Below are 15,393 nucleotides of genomic sequence, written 5' to 3' on the forward strand. Positions count from 1 at the left end.
CATATATTTTAAATCATCTCTGGATTACTTAAAATACCTCATACAATCTAAGTGCTGTATTTTTCATTTGTATTTTTAAAATTGTTCTCCAAATCGTTTCGATCTGGAGTTGTTTGAATAGGAACCCGCACATGCAGAGGGTTGACTATATGTCCAAGGCTTCTGAATCAAACTTTATTCCAAGAAACTCAAGGAATTCATGGATAAGAACATTGAATTGAGGTGTGGAAAAGGCATCGAAAGCCTGAAAGTGGGCAAGTGTTGTTCAGAGTCTTGAAAATCAGAGGTTGGGAGGATCTGTGGACAAACACAAAAAACTTACGTAGTGATTCTGGAAGAGACTGTTGAAAAGATGGCTTGTGTGCCCTAAGAATAGGAAGTGGCCTCCTACAGGCAGTATTGGTGGGGAGGCTGTCATATCAAAAGACTGTCCCTTTCTTTGATACTTTCCTGTGACAATTGTGGATTTCCCTGAGGCAGATGAAGAAAGCTACGTGGTCACATTCTCATGGACAAGATGGAATAATAATAGGAACTAGGGGACAATAATGTGGGTAGATTTATATTAGTTTATTTCTCTTACATCTAATCTCACAAAAAATGTGACACTGTGGATGGACGAAAAATTGGTTGAATGACCAAAGGGGCCTATTACCAGAATGGGGTTTAATCTCAACTCTAAGTAGGGTGTTTCTGGTTCCTTGATCATTTGCAATCCCTTGGAAAGTGGTGGGACCCTGGGAGCCAGGTTCTGGGGTTGAACTGATCGGGAGCTTGACACAGTGAGAGACACAGAAAAGTGCATATTTGGGAGACATAGAAAAATTGTCAAGAGCAGCTAAAGTCGTAACTAAGAAAATGGTGCCAAGAAAGGAGAACAAAATGGGGGAAAATTAACTAAGACAATACGAGGCATTATATCAGTGTACCATAAAATCAAATGAGAAGTAAATTAAAAACAAAATAAAATAAACTAGACATGTTCTTTAACTGCGTCCCTAGAAGACTGGAGTGGAGGGTGGTGGACGAGATGTGCCTACTCCACTTTGCATACGTCCCCCTGGAGCTTGAGGGCAGTTCTGGATCCCACGGTTTAACAGGGACATTGACAAGCAAGGATGTCTAAAAGCAGCCAGCCTGGAAAAGAACAATCCCAGGAACAACACAGTGCTTTCTGCAATCTCTGAAAGGCCAGCACAGAAAAGGGGACTCGTATTTGTTCTGGGGTTGCCCTGGAGAGTGGAGGTAAACTGGCGCATGGAGGCTGCGGAGACCTCACAGTCTTCCTTTCTGCTGCCGCCCCTGTTCTCACCCTCAACCTCGTGTGGATGGCGCATCCTACACTCCAGCTTCCCCAGCCAAGTTCTCACCACCCACACCCCAGATTTGCTAGCAAATGCACCACATCCACAATTTCCATTCTGAGCATCCTGCCCTGTAGCCTTCTTGCTTGAGTGACCCTTCTACAACTTGCTTGCACCACACGAAGCCCACCAATCCTGTGCCCCCATCATGATCCTACCACCCGCCAGCATCTCCTGGCTCCCCTTTCTCTTTGCTCAAGTTAGACTCTTCAGTCCATCTTTATAATCACCCCCGAGACCCCCTGCCCCCTCGTCTCTGGAGTTGCTACCTGGCCACACCCAACCCTATCAAACCCTGTTTCTGCCTCCTCTGTTCCTGCACCCAGATGGCTCATGACTGCCAGGGCAAACCACGCAGCTGAGCTGGCGCTGCCCCTTTTGATTCATGAACAGAATCCTCCTGTGTGTTCTCAACACCACTACAAAATCGCACTTAATCTCCCCAGGGAAGTCCCTTTCCCACCCTCAGTTTCACACCTTTGTCCTTTTTTTGAGACCAAACATAAGCATTCCTTTCTCTCTCTCAGTTGCAGATGACACCCAGATTTCTCTGACAATGTACAAAGCCATACAAGGCAACTCATTCCTCTCCCTCCACTGAGTCTGTAAATTTCCCTACATCTCCACTAGTGGGTCTCAAACAGGGGACCCCTCCCCGGGGACATCTGGCAATGTCTGGAGACATTTTTGGTTATTACAACTTGGCTTGGGGGTGAGGGGTGCTACCGGCATCTAGCAGGTAGAGGCCAAGCTGCTAAATATTTTACATTGCACAGGACAGCCCCCACCACAAAGCATTATCAAGCCCAAATGTCAATAGTGCCAAAGTTGAGAAAGCCTAGCCTACACCTACCTTCCTCACTTCCTACCTGGCTGGATACATCAGGGAAAGACTAAGCCTAGTGGCATGTCTCAGTGGGTTCTCTGGATTTGAGGTGGGACAGTTCATTGTATAAGATCATCCCATGTATTGCAGGACATTTAGAATTCCTGGCCCCGCCCTCTAAATGCAAGTAGAGCCCCAAACCCAGTTGCTATGACAACCTAAGATGCTTCACAGATTTCCAATTGCCTTTTATAGAGAAGAAATTTCTCCCAGTTGAGAACCATTGTACGATGGTGGTAATTTCACCAGGTTGCCCAATCTATTGAAATCCCTATCACTTAAGGATTGCATACAACAAAGTATCTTAAAGTTATTCTTTTTTTTTAATTTCAGAATATTACAACAAAATTTTTTCTGTATTTTAATGATCAAAGTAAAGTTGAACAAATATTTTAAAGTCATTTGCTTTGTATGTTTAGGTACCTTCCTAAATCCTCAAAGAATATAATGTATCCTTTCCTCTAATACTCTTCCTATTTTTAAAACTATTTTTTTTCGAGTTGGGGTCTCACTATGTTGCCCAGGCTGAACTCAAATTCCGGGGCTCAAGCGATTCTCCACCTCTGCATCCCAAGTAGCTGGGTTACCATTTTCCTTTATCACTGAATACAAACACATAAAAATAAAACAGACCTTTAAATATACTAATCATCAAGATACACAGTGTTTGGGAAGGTTGCATATATTTTTAGAAGAATGAATCCCTTGTAGAGCTCTTACAAAAGTGTAGCTCGTAAAAATGTGAGCATAAAAGAAATTATTGTAGTAAAGAAGAAGATTGCTTATCTCAAAGGAGGTTAAGTATTTAGAAGACAATCTTTTCATTTAACTGGAAACTACTTGAGTCCAAAACCACTGTCCTATTGTGTCCTTTATAATTCCCCAGGTCATCTAACCCACCTTTTTGCATTCAAGGTGCTATGATGATCATTCTCCCTATTTAGAAGCATTCTGGAACCTCAATGCAATGGGGTCCATGGCTGTGGGCATGAACCCCACTCCTTAAAAACAGACCCTTTTAATATTTTGGTCCCTTGACTCCCTGGATTAAATCGTCACATATCATATTAGGATCTAGTATACGGAAAAAAAAAATAAAAAGGTTAAAAGAGTTCCTGGCAGGGTGTGTGAGCATTTCACCCAGCAGAGGTGACTTGCAGAGCACTGGGTGGGTGCCAGAGCCTTCACGATGTAGTGAACACAGCTGGGGTCAGAAGGGCAGATGTCACGGTCCAGGACAGCTTCTGCCACCCTCCACTAGGGGTCCTCAAGCAGAAAGAACATCCCTGGACTCCCCAGGTAGCCACTGTGAATAAGTGGATTGGACTATCTGGTCCTACCCTTGACATCCCAGTCCTCTGGGGTTACAAGATGCTCATCCTGGCAGAACACAGGTGCCCTGCCCCAAAGCCAGGGGGAAGGGGGAGAAATGCCCCCCAAAATGTCCACTGACCTAAAGGAAAAATGCAGTCAGCACAGACCAAGTCCTACAACCCCCAGGGTCACCCACACCAGCAGTCCACAGATAAGATAACTAAGCTTGCTCCAACTTCAGGAGGCAGAGACTCCACCAGAGCATCCTTGGGATTTCCAGACAGTGCTTTTGATTCAGGTAGTGACGGTGCCTCCTGCTGTCCCTTCCCCTCTCCTTGGTCACCACGGGATGTCTTAGCACCACATCTGGAGGCTCCTGTCTTCTGCTACACAGGGATACTGGATATAACAGGCTTCTGTGAGGGTCTGGAGGTAATAGTGGGGAGGGGTACAGCTAGGTGTGTATAATAAAGTACAGGGTGCCCAGTTAAATGTAAATTTCAGGTAAACAAACACTTTTTTAGTATAAGTATATCCTAAATATTGGATGGGAGATACCTATACTGAAAAAAGAAGTTGTTCGACCAGGCGAGGTGGCTCACATCTGTAATCCTAGCACTCTGGAAGGCCGAGGAAGGAGGATTGCTTGAGCTCAGGAGTTCAAGATCAGCCTGAGCAAGAGTGAGACCTCATCTCTACTAAAAATAGAAAATTAGTGAGCGTGCTCACCTGTAGTCCCATCTACTTGGGAGGCTCACTTGAGCCCAGGAATTTGAGGTTGCTGTGAGCTAGGCTGACGCCACGGCACTCTAGCCTGGGCAACAGAGCGAGACTCTGTCTCAAAAATAAGTAAATAAATAAAATAAAATAAAATAAAACCTAATAGTGTAAACGTAGTTCCTATTTACTATTTTTACTTAGTTTCTCCTATGCGTCTTAGTTATTTTTACAAAATTCAATATAGATTCTGTTTTTATAGTTATGTAGATTATATCCCATCATTGTTTCATCTGATCCCACAAGAAAAATGTACAACTCAGCAACTATGTCTCTGCAGTGTCCAAAACACCACAGATTGTGACACTTTCAAATGGTACACAATGTTTCCACATGAAGCAATTTACCTGAATATGTGAACATGTCCACTGTTACTCCCTGTCCACTGTTACTCCCACTGTTACAACTCAAAGGGGTATGTAATAAAGAAAAACTAGGCAGGTAAAAACAAGTTCGTCAAGTATGGCAAAACATGTGCTTTGCTTGACAGACGTACCTTGATCAAGATTTTCATGTAATGGATGAGAATGAGTTTTACTGAATCATGCCTCAAGACAGCCATTCTATGACATGTTCCATCTGTGAAAAGAGCTTTCAGAGTCATCATGATGAGAGGTTCCACAGACCACACTCAGGCTCAGTGATTTGCTAAAAGGACTCACAGGAACTCAAAACCTCATCGTTTATTACAGTGAGGGGACACAGACAAAGATCATCAAAGGCAAAACGTGCATGATGTAAATCCAAGAGAAACCAGGCATAAGCTTCCAGGTGTCCCCTCCCAGTGCAGTTGCAGGGGAATGTGCTTAATTCTCCTAGTAACAACATGTGACAGCATGTGCAAAATACTGCTGACCAGGGAAGCTCACCTGAGCCTTGGTGTCCAGGGTTTTTACTGTCATTCAGTCACACAGGCACTGCAGGGCCTGTGTCACTGAGCCACTCAGTCTTCAGACCCCCAGAGGTCAAACTGACACAGCGTGGTGCAGGGCCTCAGGCATACAAAAACCCTCCCATTGGGCAGGATACAGCAGACCTCGTTTTTACTATACTGCACTTTATTGCGCTTTGCAGATACTGTGCTTTTTACAAATTAAAGGTTTGTGGCAGTCCAGCATCAAGGAAGTCTAGCAGTGCCATTTTTCCAACAACTTGTGCTCACTTTGTAACTCTATCACATTTTGGTAATTCTCATAATATTTGAAAATTTTTCATTATTATTATATTATGGTGATCTGTGATCAGTGATCTTTGATGTGACTATTCTAATTGCTTTGGGGTCCCATGAACTGTGCCCATAGAAGACAGCAAACTTAATTGATAAATGTTGTGTGTGTTCTGACTGCTCCACCAACTGGCCAACCCGGCCATTCCCTCGTTTCTCTACCTCTCCTTGGGCTTCCTTATTCCCTGAGACACAACATTATTAAAATTAGGCCACTTAATCATCCTACAATGGCCTTTAGGTATTGAAGTGAAAGGAAGAGTTGCATGTCTCTCACTTTAAATCAAAAGTTAGAAATGATTAACCTTAGCAAGGAAGGCAAGGTCAAAAGCTGAGACAGGCTGAAAGCCAGGCCTCCTGTGCCAAACAGTTAGCCAAGCTGTGAATTCAAAGGAAAAGTTCTTGAAGAAAACTAAAAGTGCTCCTCCAGTGAACATACGAATGATAAGAAAGAAAAACAAGGCCAGGCTGGGTGGCTCATGCCTATAATCCTAGCACCTTGGGAGGCAGAGGCAGGAAGATTGCTTGAGGCCAGGAGTTCAAGAACAGCCTGGGCAATAGCAAGACCCCATCTCTACAAAAAAATAGGAAAAATTAGCCAGGTATGGTGGCGTATACCTATAGTCTCAGCTACTTGGGAGGCTAAGGCAGGAGGGTTGCTTGAGCCCAGGAGTTCGAGGTTGCAGTGAGCTATGATGATGCCACTGCACTCTAGCCTGGGCAAAAGAGAAAGACCTTGTCATGGAAGGGAAGGGAGAAGGAGGAAGCGGGAAGGGGAGGAGGAGGGGAAGGGGGAAGGGGCAGGGGAGGGGAGGGAGCAAAACAGCTTTATTGTCAACATGGAGAAACTTTTAATGGTCTGGATAGCAGATTAAGCCAGCAACAACATTCCGTTAAGCCAATGCTTAATACAGAGCAAGGCCTTAATTCTCTTCAGTTCTATAAGGCTGACAGAGGTGAGGAAGCTACAGAAGAAAAGTTGGAAGCTAGCTGAGGTTGGTTCATGAGGTTAAAAGAAAGAAGCTGTCTCAGGAACATAGGAGTGCAAGGTGAAGCAGCAAGTGCTGATGTAGAAGCTGCAGAAAGTTATCCGGAAGATCTAGCTAAGATTATTAAAGAAAGGTTAATAATAAGAAAGATTATTAAGAAAGGCTATGCTAAACAACATATTTTCAATGTAGAGGCAATAGCCTTATATTAGAAGAAGATGCCCTACAGGATTTTCATAGCTAGAGAACAAAAGTCAATGCCTGGCTTCAAAACTTCAAAGAACAGGCTGATTCTTTTGTCAGGAGCTAATGTAGCTGGTGACTTTATGTTGAAACTAATGCTCACTTAACATTCTGAAAATCCTGGAGCTATTGTACACTTTACAGACTACAGTATAAACATAACTTTTACGCGGACTAAGAAACCAAAAAAATCATTGTGGCTTGTTTTATTGAGATATTCATTTTATCGTGGTGTTCTGGAACTAAACCCACAATATCTCTGAGGTATGTTTGTGTTCCAGGGGCTTAGAGGTTGTCTTCCAGGAGCCGGTGGAGGGCCAGCTCTCCTGAAGACAGGCCTTTCTTTGGAATGTGCAGGGTTTCAGCAACCTAAGCCTGCTGAGTTAACCTTTTACTGCACACTAGGAGATGGTAGTATGTGACCTACAGCAATGGATATTGTGAAAATTAAGCAAGTCGATACTTGTACATGCTTTCTTGCATCTCCCTGGCCTCCTCCTATGAGGAACTGCCACAAACGTAGCCAATCTCCATTTTAAGGCTGAAAAAAAGCACTTTCAAAATTGTATAGATTAACACCTGCTTACATTATATATTATTTGCTGTTCTCCTAACTGGATCTCTTCCACCACCATAACAACCTACATCTGCAACAAACCTTGGAAGAGAGGCAGAGCGGGGAGGCTTTTGATGCTCTCCATTTCAGAAGCATCATCCAGTCTCACCGTCTTGTGTGTTAGTCTGCTCAGGCTGCCATCACAAAATACCACAACCCGAGGAGCTTCAACAACAGAAATTTATTTTTTCACTTTTCTGGAGGCCAGAAGTCCATGATCAAGGTGGCAGCAGGTCTGGTTGCTCCTGAGGCCTCTCTCCTTGGCTTGCAGATGGTCGCCTTCTTGCCATGTCCTCACACCATTTTCCTTAGTGCATATGCAGGCCTGGTGTCTCTTCCTCTGCTTATAAGGACACTCGTCCTATCAGATCAGGGCCCCACCCTTATGACCTCCCTTCACCTTAACTACCTCTTTAAAGGCCTTATCTCCAAATACAGTCACATTGGGAGTTAGGTCTTCAACATGTGATTTCGAGGGCACACCATTCCGTCTATAACAATCTTCATGATGTTTCATGACTGACACCACCACCAATTTAGGCTGTAAAATCCCAGAGCTCTCCAGCTGCTCCACCCTTTCAGGCCGCCCAACACCATAACAACATGGCGGCGGCGGCACTGTATGAGGGCCCGCTGCATGCCGGGCACTGTTCTAACCACTTTATGTGAATTCATGCATCTAATCCTCACGTAGGGGCCCAACAAACAGCACCTCACTTCCATTCTGATTGTCTAAACCAAGTGTTGGCAATTTTTTCTGTAAAGGGCAGATGGTAAATTTTTAGGTGTTGTAGGCCATATGATCTCTGTCACAATTCAACTCCGCTGTTACAGCACAAAAGCAGCTGTAGACAGTATGGAAACAAACGCATGTGTCCGTATGCCAAGAAAACTTTATTTCAGCATACTAAAATTTTAAGTTCATGTAGTTTCCATGTGTCATATTATTCTTCTTTTGATTTCTTTCAAGCATTATAAATGTAAAATCCATTCTTACCTCTCAAGCAGAAAGAAACAGGTGGCAGGCCACAGTTGGTCAGCAGGCCATTGTTTGTTTGATCTAAACCAATTGAGAAATAAAAGAAAAGAGTAAGGTGGAGGGAACAGCAAAACATCACCTTTATCATTGGTAAAGCCAACATGGAGAACACGGTCAAGGAAACTCCAGAATTAGGGAGACTTACACATCAAGGCCTCCCCAAGCAGGCCGCTTTTTAATGTATGGCATAGAGGAGGAGAATAAAATATATGCTTCCTGCAGAGAGGTAGAAATAAGATACACGTGTCCAGTGTCTTCTTCCCAATTCACCAATTGTGTGAGTCTGAGTATGAAAGTCAAGAATGCTATGCTGGCGGAGCCCTCCTGGTCAGATGGGGAAGAAGTCTAACCCCATCTCCCTCCACCAACACTGCATAACAGCACTATCATGGAGGAGCTATTTTTATCTATTTTTTATTGGTGAGGAAACAGGCACAGAGAGGTGGGTCACGACCCAGATTCAAACCTAGGAGGCTGACTCAGTGCCCACACTCTCGACCACCCCTCTGTAGGCCTTTCGTGTCCTTCCTTACCCACCAGGATCCACATATGGCAATATTCAGGCTTACAGAGTATACAAAACAGACAAGAAGAGGATACTTTGTTCCCTTTCTTCTGACTATAACTGGCCCCAGGCAAAAGGGAAATGCAAGATATCTCCGGCTTCCTTCTCTCCATCCATGCTGGAGAGTAATTCATCATAAAGCTTTCTCATCTAGCCTTCGATAATGAAATGCAGTGCCAGAAAATCGCTCAAGGCAATAGACTAAAAAAAGAGAGAATATTCAGTCTAGCTGAAAAAAAGAGCTGCTCCATCTTTAACCTGCTCACATTAACTTAATGTAATTTTATGAATGCCTATAAGTTAGAATAGAATGTTTCCATATAAGATAACACCATTCATTACTTCTTTATGATGCTCAAAGTACTTTCACATACATTTGGGCCCTGTGAAGGAGGCAGGCAAGAAATTAATACTCTCACTTTACAGAAGAGGAAACTGAGGCTTGGTCCATCTGGCCACAGGTCACATGGTAAACAGCAGCACGGAGGCTAGACACTGTGCTCTTCCAATTTCTCAGCTACTCAGCACAGCTCTCACGATTTACCTCGTGATAAATTATTCAGCGTCAGAGATTTAACTTTCTAGCCCATTCAATATACTCAATAGACAGGAATGGTAGAAAAATATTTAAGTTAAGCTGCAGCTTTGAATTCCGAGAGTAAACAGATTTCAAAACATGAAACTTCCCAACATAAAATGTTCACAATTAAATTTTTAAGTGAAAAAAAGTAAGATAAAAATTCCATACATGCTATAATTCCAAACTTACTAAAAAACACGCAATTTTTTATTTCCCCCCAAATCTCCTATGTAGAAACTGATTGTGTTTAAAATGGAAAAAATAGTATTATTTAAAGTTTTAAAATAGACCATAGAATTCATCAATCCAAAAAACAATATGAAGATAAACATTCTTTTAAATGTGTGCTCATAAGTCACAAAAGGAAATCCCCAGGGGTCAAAAATGAAGATAAAACAAAAAACCAGAACCAGAACTTCTCTAGTGAGGTTTACCAGTCAGGGGAAATCAGAGGTTTAGTTTTTAATACGATAGGATAAAGGAAACAATATCTTTGGGGTGAGTCAGGCGGAGAGTTAGAAGTAAGGTCACCATAAAAAATCAGGACCCTCAAGGAGTTACACTTTCCATGAAATATTGAGAGACTTTATTCATTTTTATCTTATAATCAATTCAGAAGAAGTATTGGTACCTGTTGCGGATATTTGTTGTTTTTATTGGCTCTTGCTTCTTCCTGTGAATTCTGGACTGTGACTTTATCTTACCATTGAGGAAAACTGACACAAGATTATGAAAAGGGGGCGACATTCACTCTGTGATTGTAGGAAGGACACTTCAGCAGTGAGGGGGGTGTGTCTGCCCAGGTTTTAGAGATCATGGAGCAGGAAGGCGCCCAAAGGCTGAATTCTTATGGATGAATGAATCCCAGAGGGGTTGAGAATACATAAGAAATGCAGTCAATGGGGGCCCATGGACCTGGGGCAGGATCCAGCCCAAGCCCCAGAGCCACCCTGGTGCTTTTTTTTCTTCTTCTTCTTTGCATAATGGAAGTAGCCCCTCATCACTGTAATATTCAAAGAATTAAGAATCATATAAAATAAAGAGACTCCTCACTCACACCTCATGCTCCTCAAATCCCTTCTGTCTTATGCTGATTAAGGAAACTTCAGCACAGGTTCTGATAGCAATATTTGAAAGCCCTTACCCCAGCCACCACTGGATCCAGGCAGATGCATTGCACTGCTCTGGGAGTGCCACTCATACTGTCTTCTAAATGGGTGTTGCCCCCCCAGAGTTGTATAGGGCAGCAACACTATTCCGGATAGTGGCTCCTGGTTAGGGTCTTGCAGATGCTAGCCTTGGCATGTGCATTCTTTTTGCAAAAAGTTTTATAGAGATATAATTACTACATAAAGAACTGCGTATATTTAATGCGTACACTCTGATGAGTTTGGACACATGTAAACACCTGTGATACCATCACCAGAATCACCTTCCAAAGTTTTCTTGTGTCTCTTTGTTTTGTTTTGTTTTTGTGGTTAAAAACACTTAAAATGAGATCTACCCTCTCAATAATTTTTTAAGTGCACAATATCATTTTGTTAACTCTACTATGCTGTACAGCAGATCTCTAGAATTTATTCATCTAGCTGAACTGAAATATTTTCCCCCTTTGAACAACTCTGTAATTCCCCCACCCTGGCAATGTGCACTCTTGACTAGGGGACTTCAGATGTTATCTAAAGGATGCAGACTGACATCTGCCTTACACAAACACATGTATCACACTGCCTCTGCCTAAGTATTTGAAAGTAATTACAGACAACATAAAATCCTGAATGATATAACCAGTAATGTGACTGCTATTTTTAATTTTTAAATTATAAATTAATTAGTATCTCAGGCTGATGTTCTATTTTTGTTCTAATATATGAAAAATGTTCTTCACATGCAGAAAAAACATCGTAGACCCGGAAGATCCCCGATGTGTCCGGTTAACACTCACTGGCCGGATGATAGCAGTGTCTCCAGAAGAAGTGGAATTTGCCAAGCAAGCTATGTTTTCAAGGTTTGTAGATGCTTTCAAACTGGTTTTCCCAGAAATATATACAGTAATTAAAAGTAGAGGTCGGGGCTGTGCTATTTGATGGCGGCGATTGCTCTGAGCTGCCCTTCTTCAGCGCCACGGCCAAGCTCACGTTGCCTACAGGTGACTGGTGGCACAGCAGCGGCCATGCAAACGGCCTTGGGTGGGCTGACCCCACCTGTGGAGAGCACCCCACACCGAGGTGTTTCAGACACAATGCCTACGTACTTTCAACCTTTGATAGCGCCTTGTCTTGCAATGAAAATACCTGTGCCTTCCTAGTCAACACAACAAACATTTTCAAATGTCCACTCTAAACTAAGCAGAGTACCTGCCTGATGTGCTGGAGTGAAGTTTCTCAGGGGGTCTTGTCACCCTTGCATGAGTAGGATGCTCACTCCATAATACTACTGAATCAAATGCTCAGGGAAATAAGGCTCAGCATTTTAGTAATCTAAACTGCAAAAAGCATGCTCCAGGAAACCGACAGGCATGCTAAAGTCTGAGGATCACTTTGTAGGGGTCCAAATGAGTGGGAGGGCAGCCCTGTGGGAGGTCAGAGCCTGTGCAAGGTGCGGAGGGCACGCTCACGCAGGGGTGGGCTTTTGATGGGTATTGGGTCTCCGAGGTGGAGAGGGTGTCCTCCTAGGGGCAGCAGGAGTGGTAGGTCAGTGCTGGAGTGCAGGGCCATGGTGAAAACAGGCTGGAAAGAGTTTGTCTGAGTTGGTGGGGGAGCAACGTGAAGGCAGGTGCAACCCTACAGAGATGGGAGCAGCCTACACGCGGGAATCATGGAATAAGTAAACCTCCTAAGAAAGCAGAGGCCAGGCCCCTCCCTGCCATGGAAGAGGACTACAAAGGCACAAGGAAGAAAACTAGAATAGAATGAATGGGATTGGACATGTTGACACAAACCCAGGGTTTTCGATACTTAAAGAAATAGATGTAGATGTGTGCGTCTATGCACACCTGCTTAATTTTTTTATTTTAGTTTTTATTTTTCTTTTCAAACTCAGCTATTGTTCTCTAGCTCCTCTCTCTCCTCACATGTTATTATTGGGATAAGCAGTGAGAAGAGGCCAAAGTTTTCACTGGGTTCATTAGGTTTATTTTCTATTTTCCACCTAACTACAGGCCACAGTGGTGCAAAATTTGTAGCCACTAGGTGAGGTGGATCCCTCTGCCTCCAGCTTCCCACAACCTTATCTTTGCCTTTTCTAAAGCCCTCACCCTCTTCTCAAGATCCTTCCAGCGTCCACCCACTGCCTGGGGCCTAAAGCCAATGCCCCAAGGGAAAGGGTTTGCGACACCAGCATCCACTTCCGGTACCAGTACAGACTTCCAGTTATCAGTACAGACTTCCAGTTATCAGTACAAACTTCCAGTTATCAGTACAGACTTCCAGCTATCAGTACAAAACCAGGTTGCTTAAAACAACAATTATGTTATTATCTCGGCTGCATGAGTATCTAGGGTGTTGGGGCATCAGCTGCACAATTTACATTCAAATGGTTTAGCAAAGGAAAATAGTTCTTTACACTGTACTTGCCATTTCCCCATACATTTATGATTATTTCAAAATAAATTATTTTTTAAAAAGATCATCCACCTGTTATCGTACTAGCTTTGTTACAAATGTTTTTCCCAGTTTGGACTTGGTCGTTGAATTATGTTTATAACATTTTTAGACACAAAGGAAACTTTTATTTTTATGAAGTTAAAAAAGAAAGTGAGCCACAGCCCCTACCCTCAAAGATGATTGGATTGTGCTAATTAGGGGTATGAGTGGGGGAGAAGGCAAGTCAGTAAATAGCGGAAGGTGGAATCTCTGGCTGGCTCTCAGCTTGGCTCAACAGTTCCAAGCTTGCTACAGGACTGGAAATCTTCCCATGAGCAGACTTGTTGCACAGGTTCACCATTTTGTTAGCATTTCATACAGACACGCATAAAGCCTTTCTTTATGTGTCCTAATAACAATACCGGCATCCACTGAGCACCCACTCTCTGCGGGTATTTTACGTGTGCTTCGTGGTGCGCTCCCCACCCTGCCCCGTGGCCCAAGCACCAGAGCATCACTCCATGTGACAGGTAAGGGATGGGGCTTGCAAGTGCTGACAGCCCACAGGGCATCACGACTCACTAGCAGTTGGACTGAGATTCAAACCAAGGAGCCCAGCTCAAGACTTGAGCCTTCAGCCACTTGGGGTAGGGACTACATTTCCGGCCTTCTAAGGTGGTCCTGGGTGCCTCTGGTTGATTTAAGCAGCTCTCAGCCCAAATGAGGCCTGGAGTCTGTAGGTCCTGTGACTCGGCCCAGGGTGCACCTCTCTGATAAGAACAGCTTTATTGGGATCTCCCTTTATTCCTGCAGGCACCCAGGGATGAGAAAGTGGCCCCGTCAGTACGAGTGGTTCTTTATGAAGATGAAGATAGAACATATCTGGCTTCAGAAATGGTATGGAGGCGTATCTGACATTTCAAGGGAGGAATATTTCAAAGCAGTTCCCAGGAAGGCCTGATGGAGAAAGAAGAAAGTCCTTGGTGTTTGCACTGAAATGGAAACCTTTTAAGTGATGCTTCCAGACAGCCATTGACCGCTGTCTCTTTGTTGAAGGGTTCGTAGCAGCCCTGCCATCCGTACAGCAGAGGAGAGAAGGTGAACAGGGAACCTTGTGCTAGATTTGAAATTAAGTGGTCATTGGCAGATCACCAACTCACACAGTACTTCACATAGATAGTCTTTGTTTATGCTGTATTCAATCCAGACTCAGCTATTTGGAAATCAATGTTGGTTGTCAAAATGACACGTTGAGACTGTTGCTGCTTCATTCTTCAAAAGAATTATGGCTGTATGTAAATGTGATTGCTTTGTATCATGAGAACATTTTGCTGCTTGCTGTGCCAAAAGCAGTCTTGGGTCTAAGCTCATTGCAACCACAAAGGCGTTGAATATGCATGAAACAGCCACAATGTTGTATTTAAGGTGACGGTGAAAGACTGTTTGTCCATGGATTACTTATCCTGCATTGTCATATTGGCTAGAATGTGCTGGTCATTAATGGAGCTTTTCCCCCCACTGTAGTATGAAAAAACAGCATAAGAATACACAGAGCTTTGTGCACAGCCCTTCTGTATATAAGTGGCCCACGGTGGTGCATTAGAGGAGGCCGTAGCTTCAGCATTAAGCTCCCCATATCCCTGCAGCTCACACTTCTGGCAAGGGTTCCCCTCTGGCATGCATGAACAATGGCACCCAAAATAAGAAGCACCTCATTCTGCAGCATGTAAGAGGAGAGGAGAAAGGGTGACGCTGGGAAAGCAGAGGCAACGTATCAGAGAAGAAAGGAAAGTCAGGAACTGAGGACCCAGTCCTAGGCCAAGCCCTCCACAAGAGCCATCTCATTTAAGCCCTACAGCCAGTGAGATGCATGTCATCATTGCTGCTCACAGACAGGAAAACTGAGGCTCAGAGAGGTTAAGTCAGTGTCTCAAGGTCTGAATCCAGAGCTCCCTGCACACAATGGGTGGAGTGTTTCCTAGAACACTTACACTTTTAAGAACAAAAAATTTATTCAATGCACAGGTATAAATTGAACCAGGAAAATAAGTGAAAGTGATTGGAAAAGAAAATGACTAATTTGCCTTGAGATGATTTGTCACTGCTTTCAGAAAAAAAGAAAAAAAGGCTCTGGAATTTGATTCTTACTACAGATTTAAAATTTTCTACAAATTATATGTAGGGGCTCCTGGTGTTTGCAAGAAACTAGAT

At 43.5% G+C, this 15,393-nt stretch overlaps 1 protein-coding gene across 1 annotated transcript in view; it reads left to right on the forward strand.

Annotated features, from left to right (window-relative positions):
• The window catches only part of CREG2 (cellular repressor of E1A stimulated genes 2), a 28,493-nt gene extending 14,350 nt beyond the window's left edge, over positions 1-14,143 (forward strand). The window contains exons 3-4 of the mRNA XM_069495100.1: positions 11,493-11,606; positions 13,996-14,143. Of these exons, the coding sequence (XP_069351201.1) occupies positions 11,493-11,606; positions 13,996-14,143 (262 nt within the window). The remainder of the gene's footprint in view (positions 1-11,492; positions 11,607-13,995) is intronic.
• Positions 14,144-15,393: the final 1,250 nt, after the last annotated feature.

Source organism: Eulemur rufifrons, chromosome 19, assembly GCF_041146395.1.
Source record: "Eulemur rufifrons isolate Redbay chromosome 19, OSU_ERuf_1, whole genome shotgun sequence".
NCBI classification, from domain to species: domain Eukaryota; kingdom Metazoa; phylum Chordata; class Mammalia; order Primates; family Lemuridae; genus Eulemur; species Eulemur rufifrons.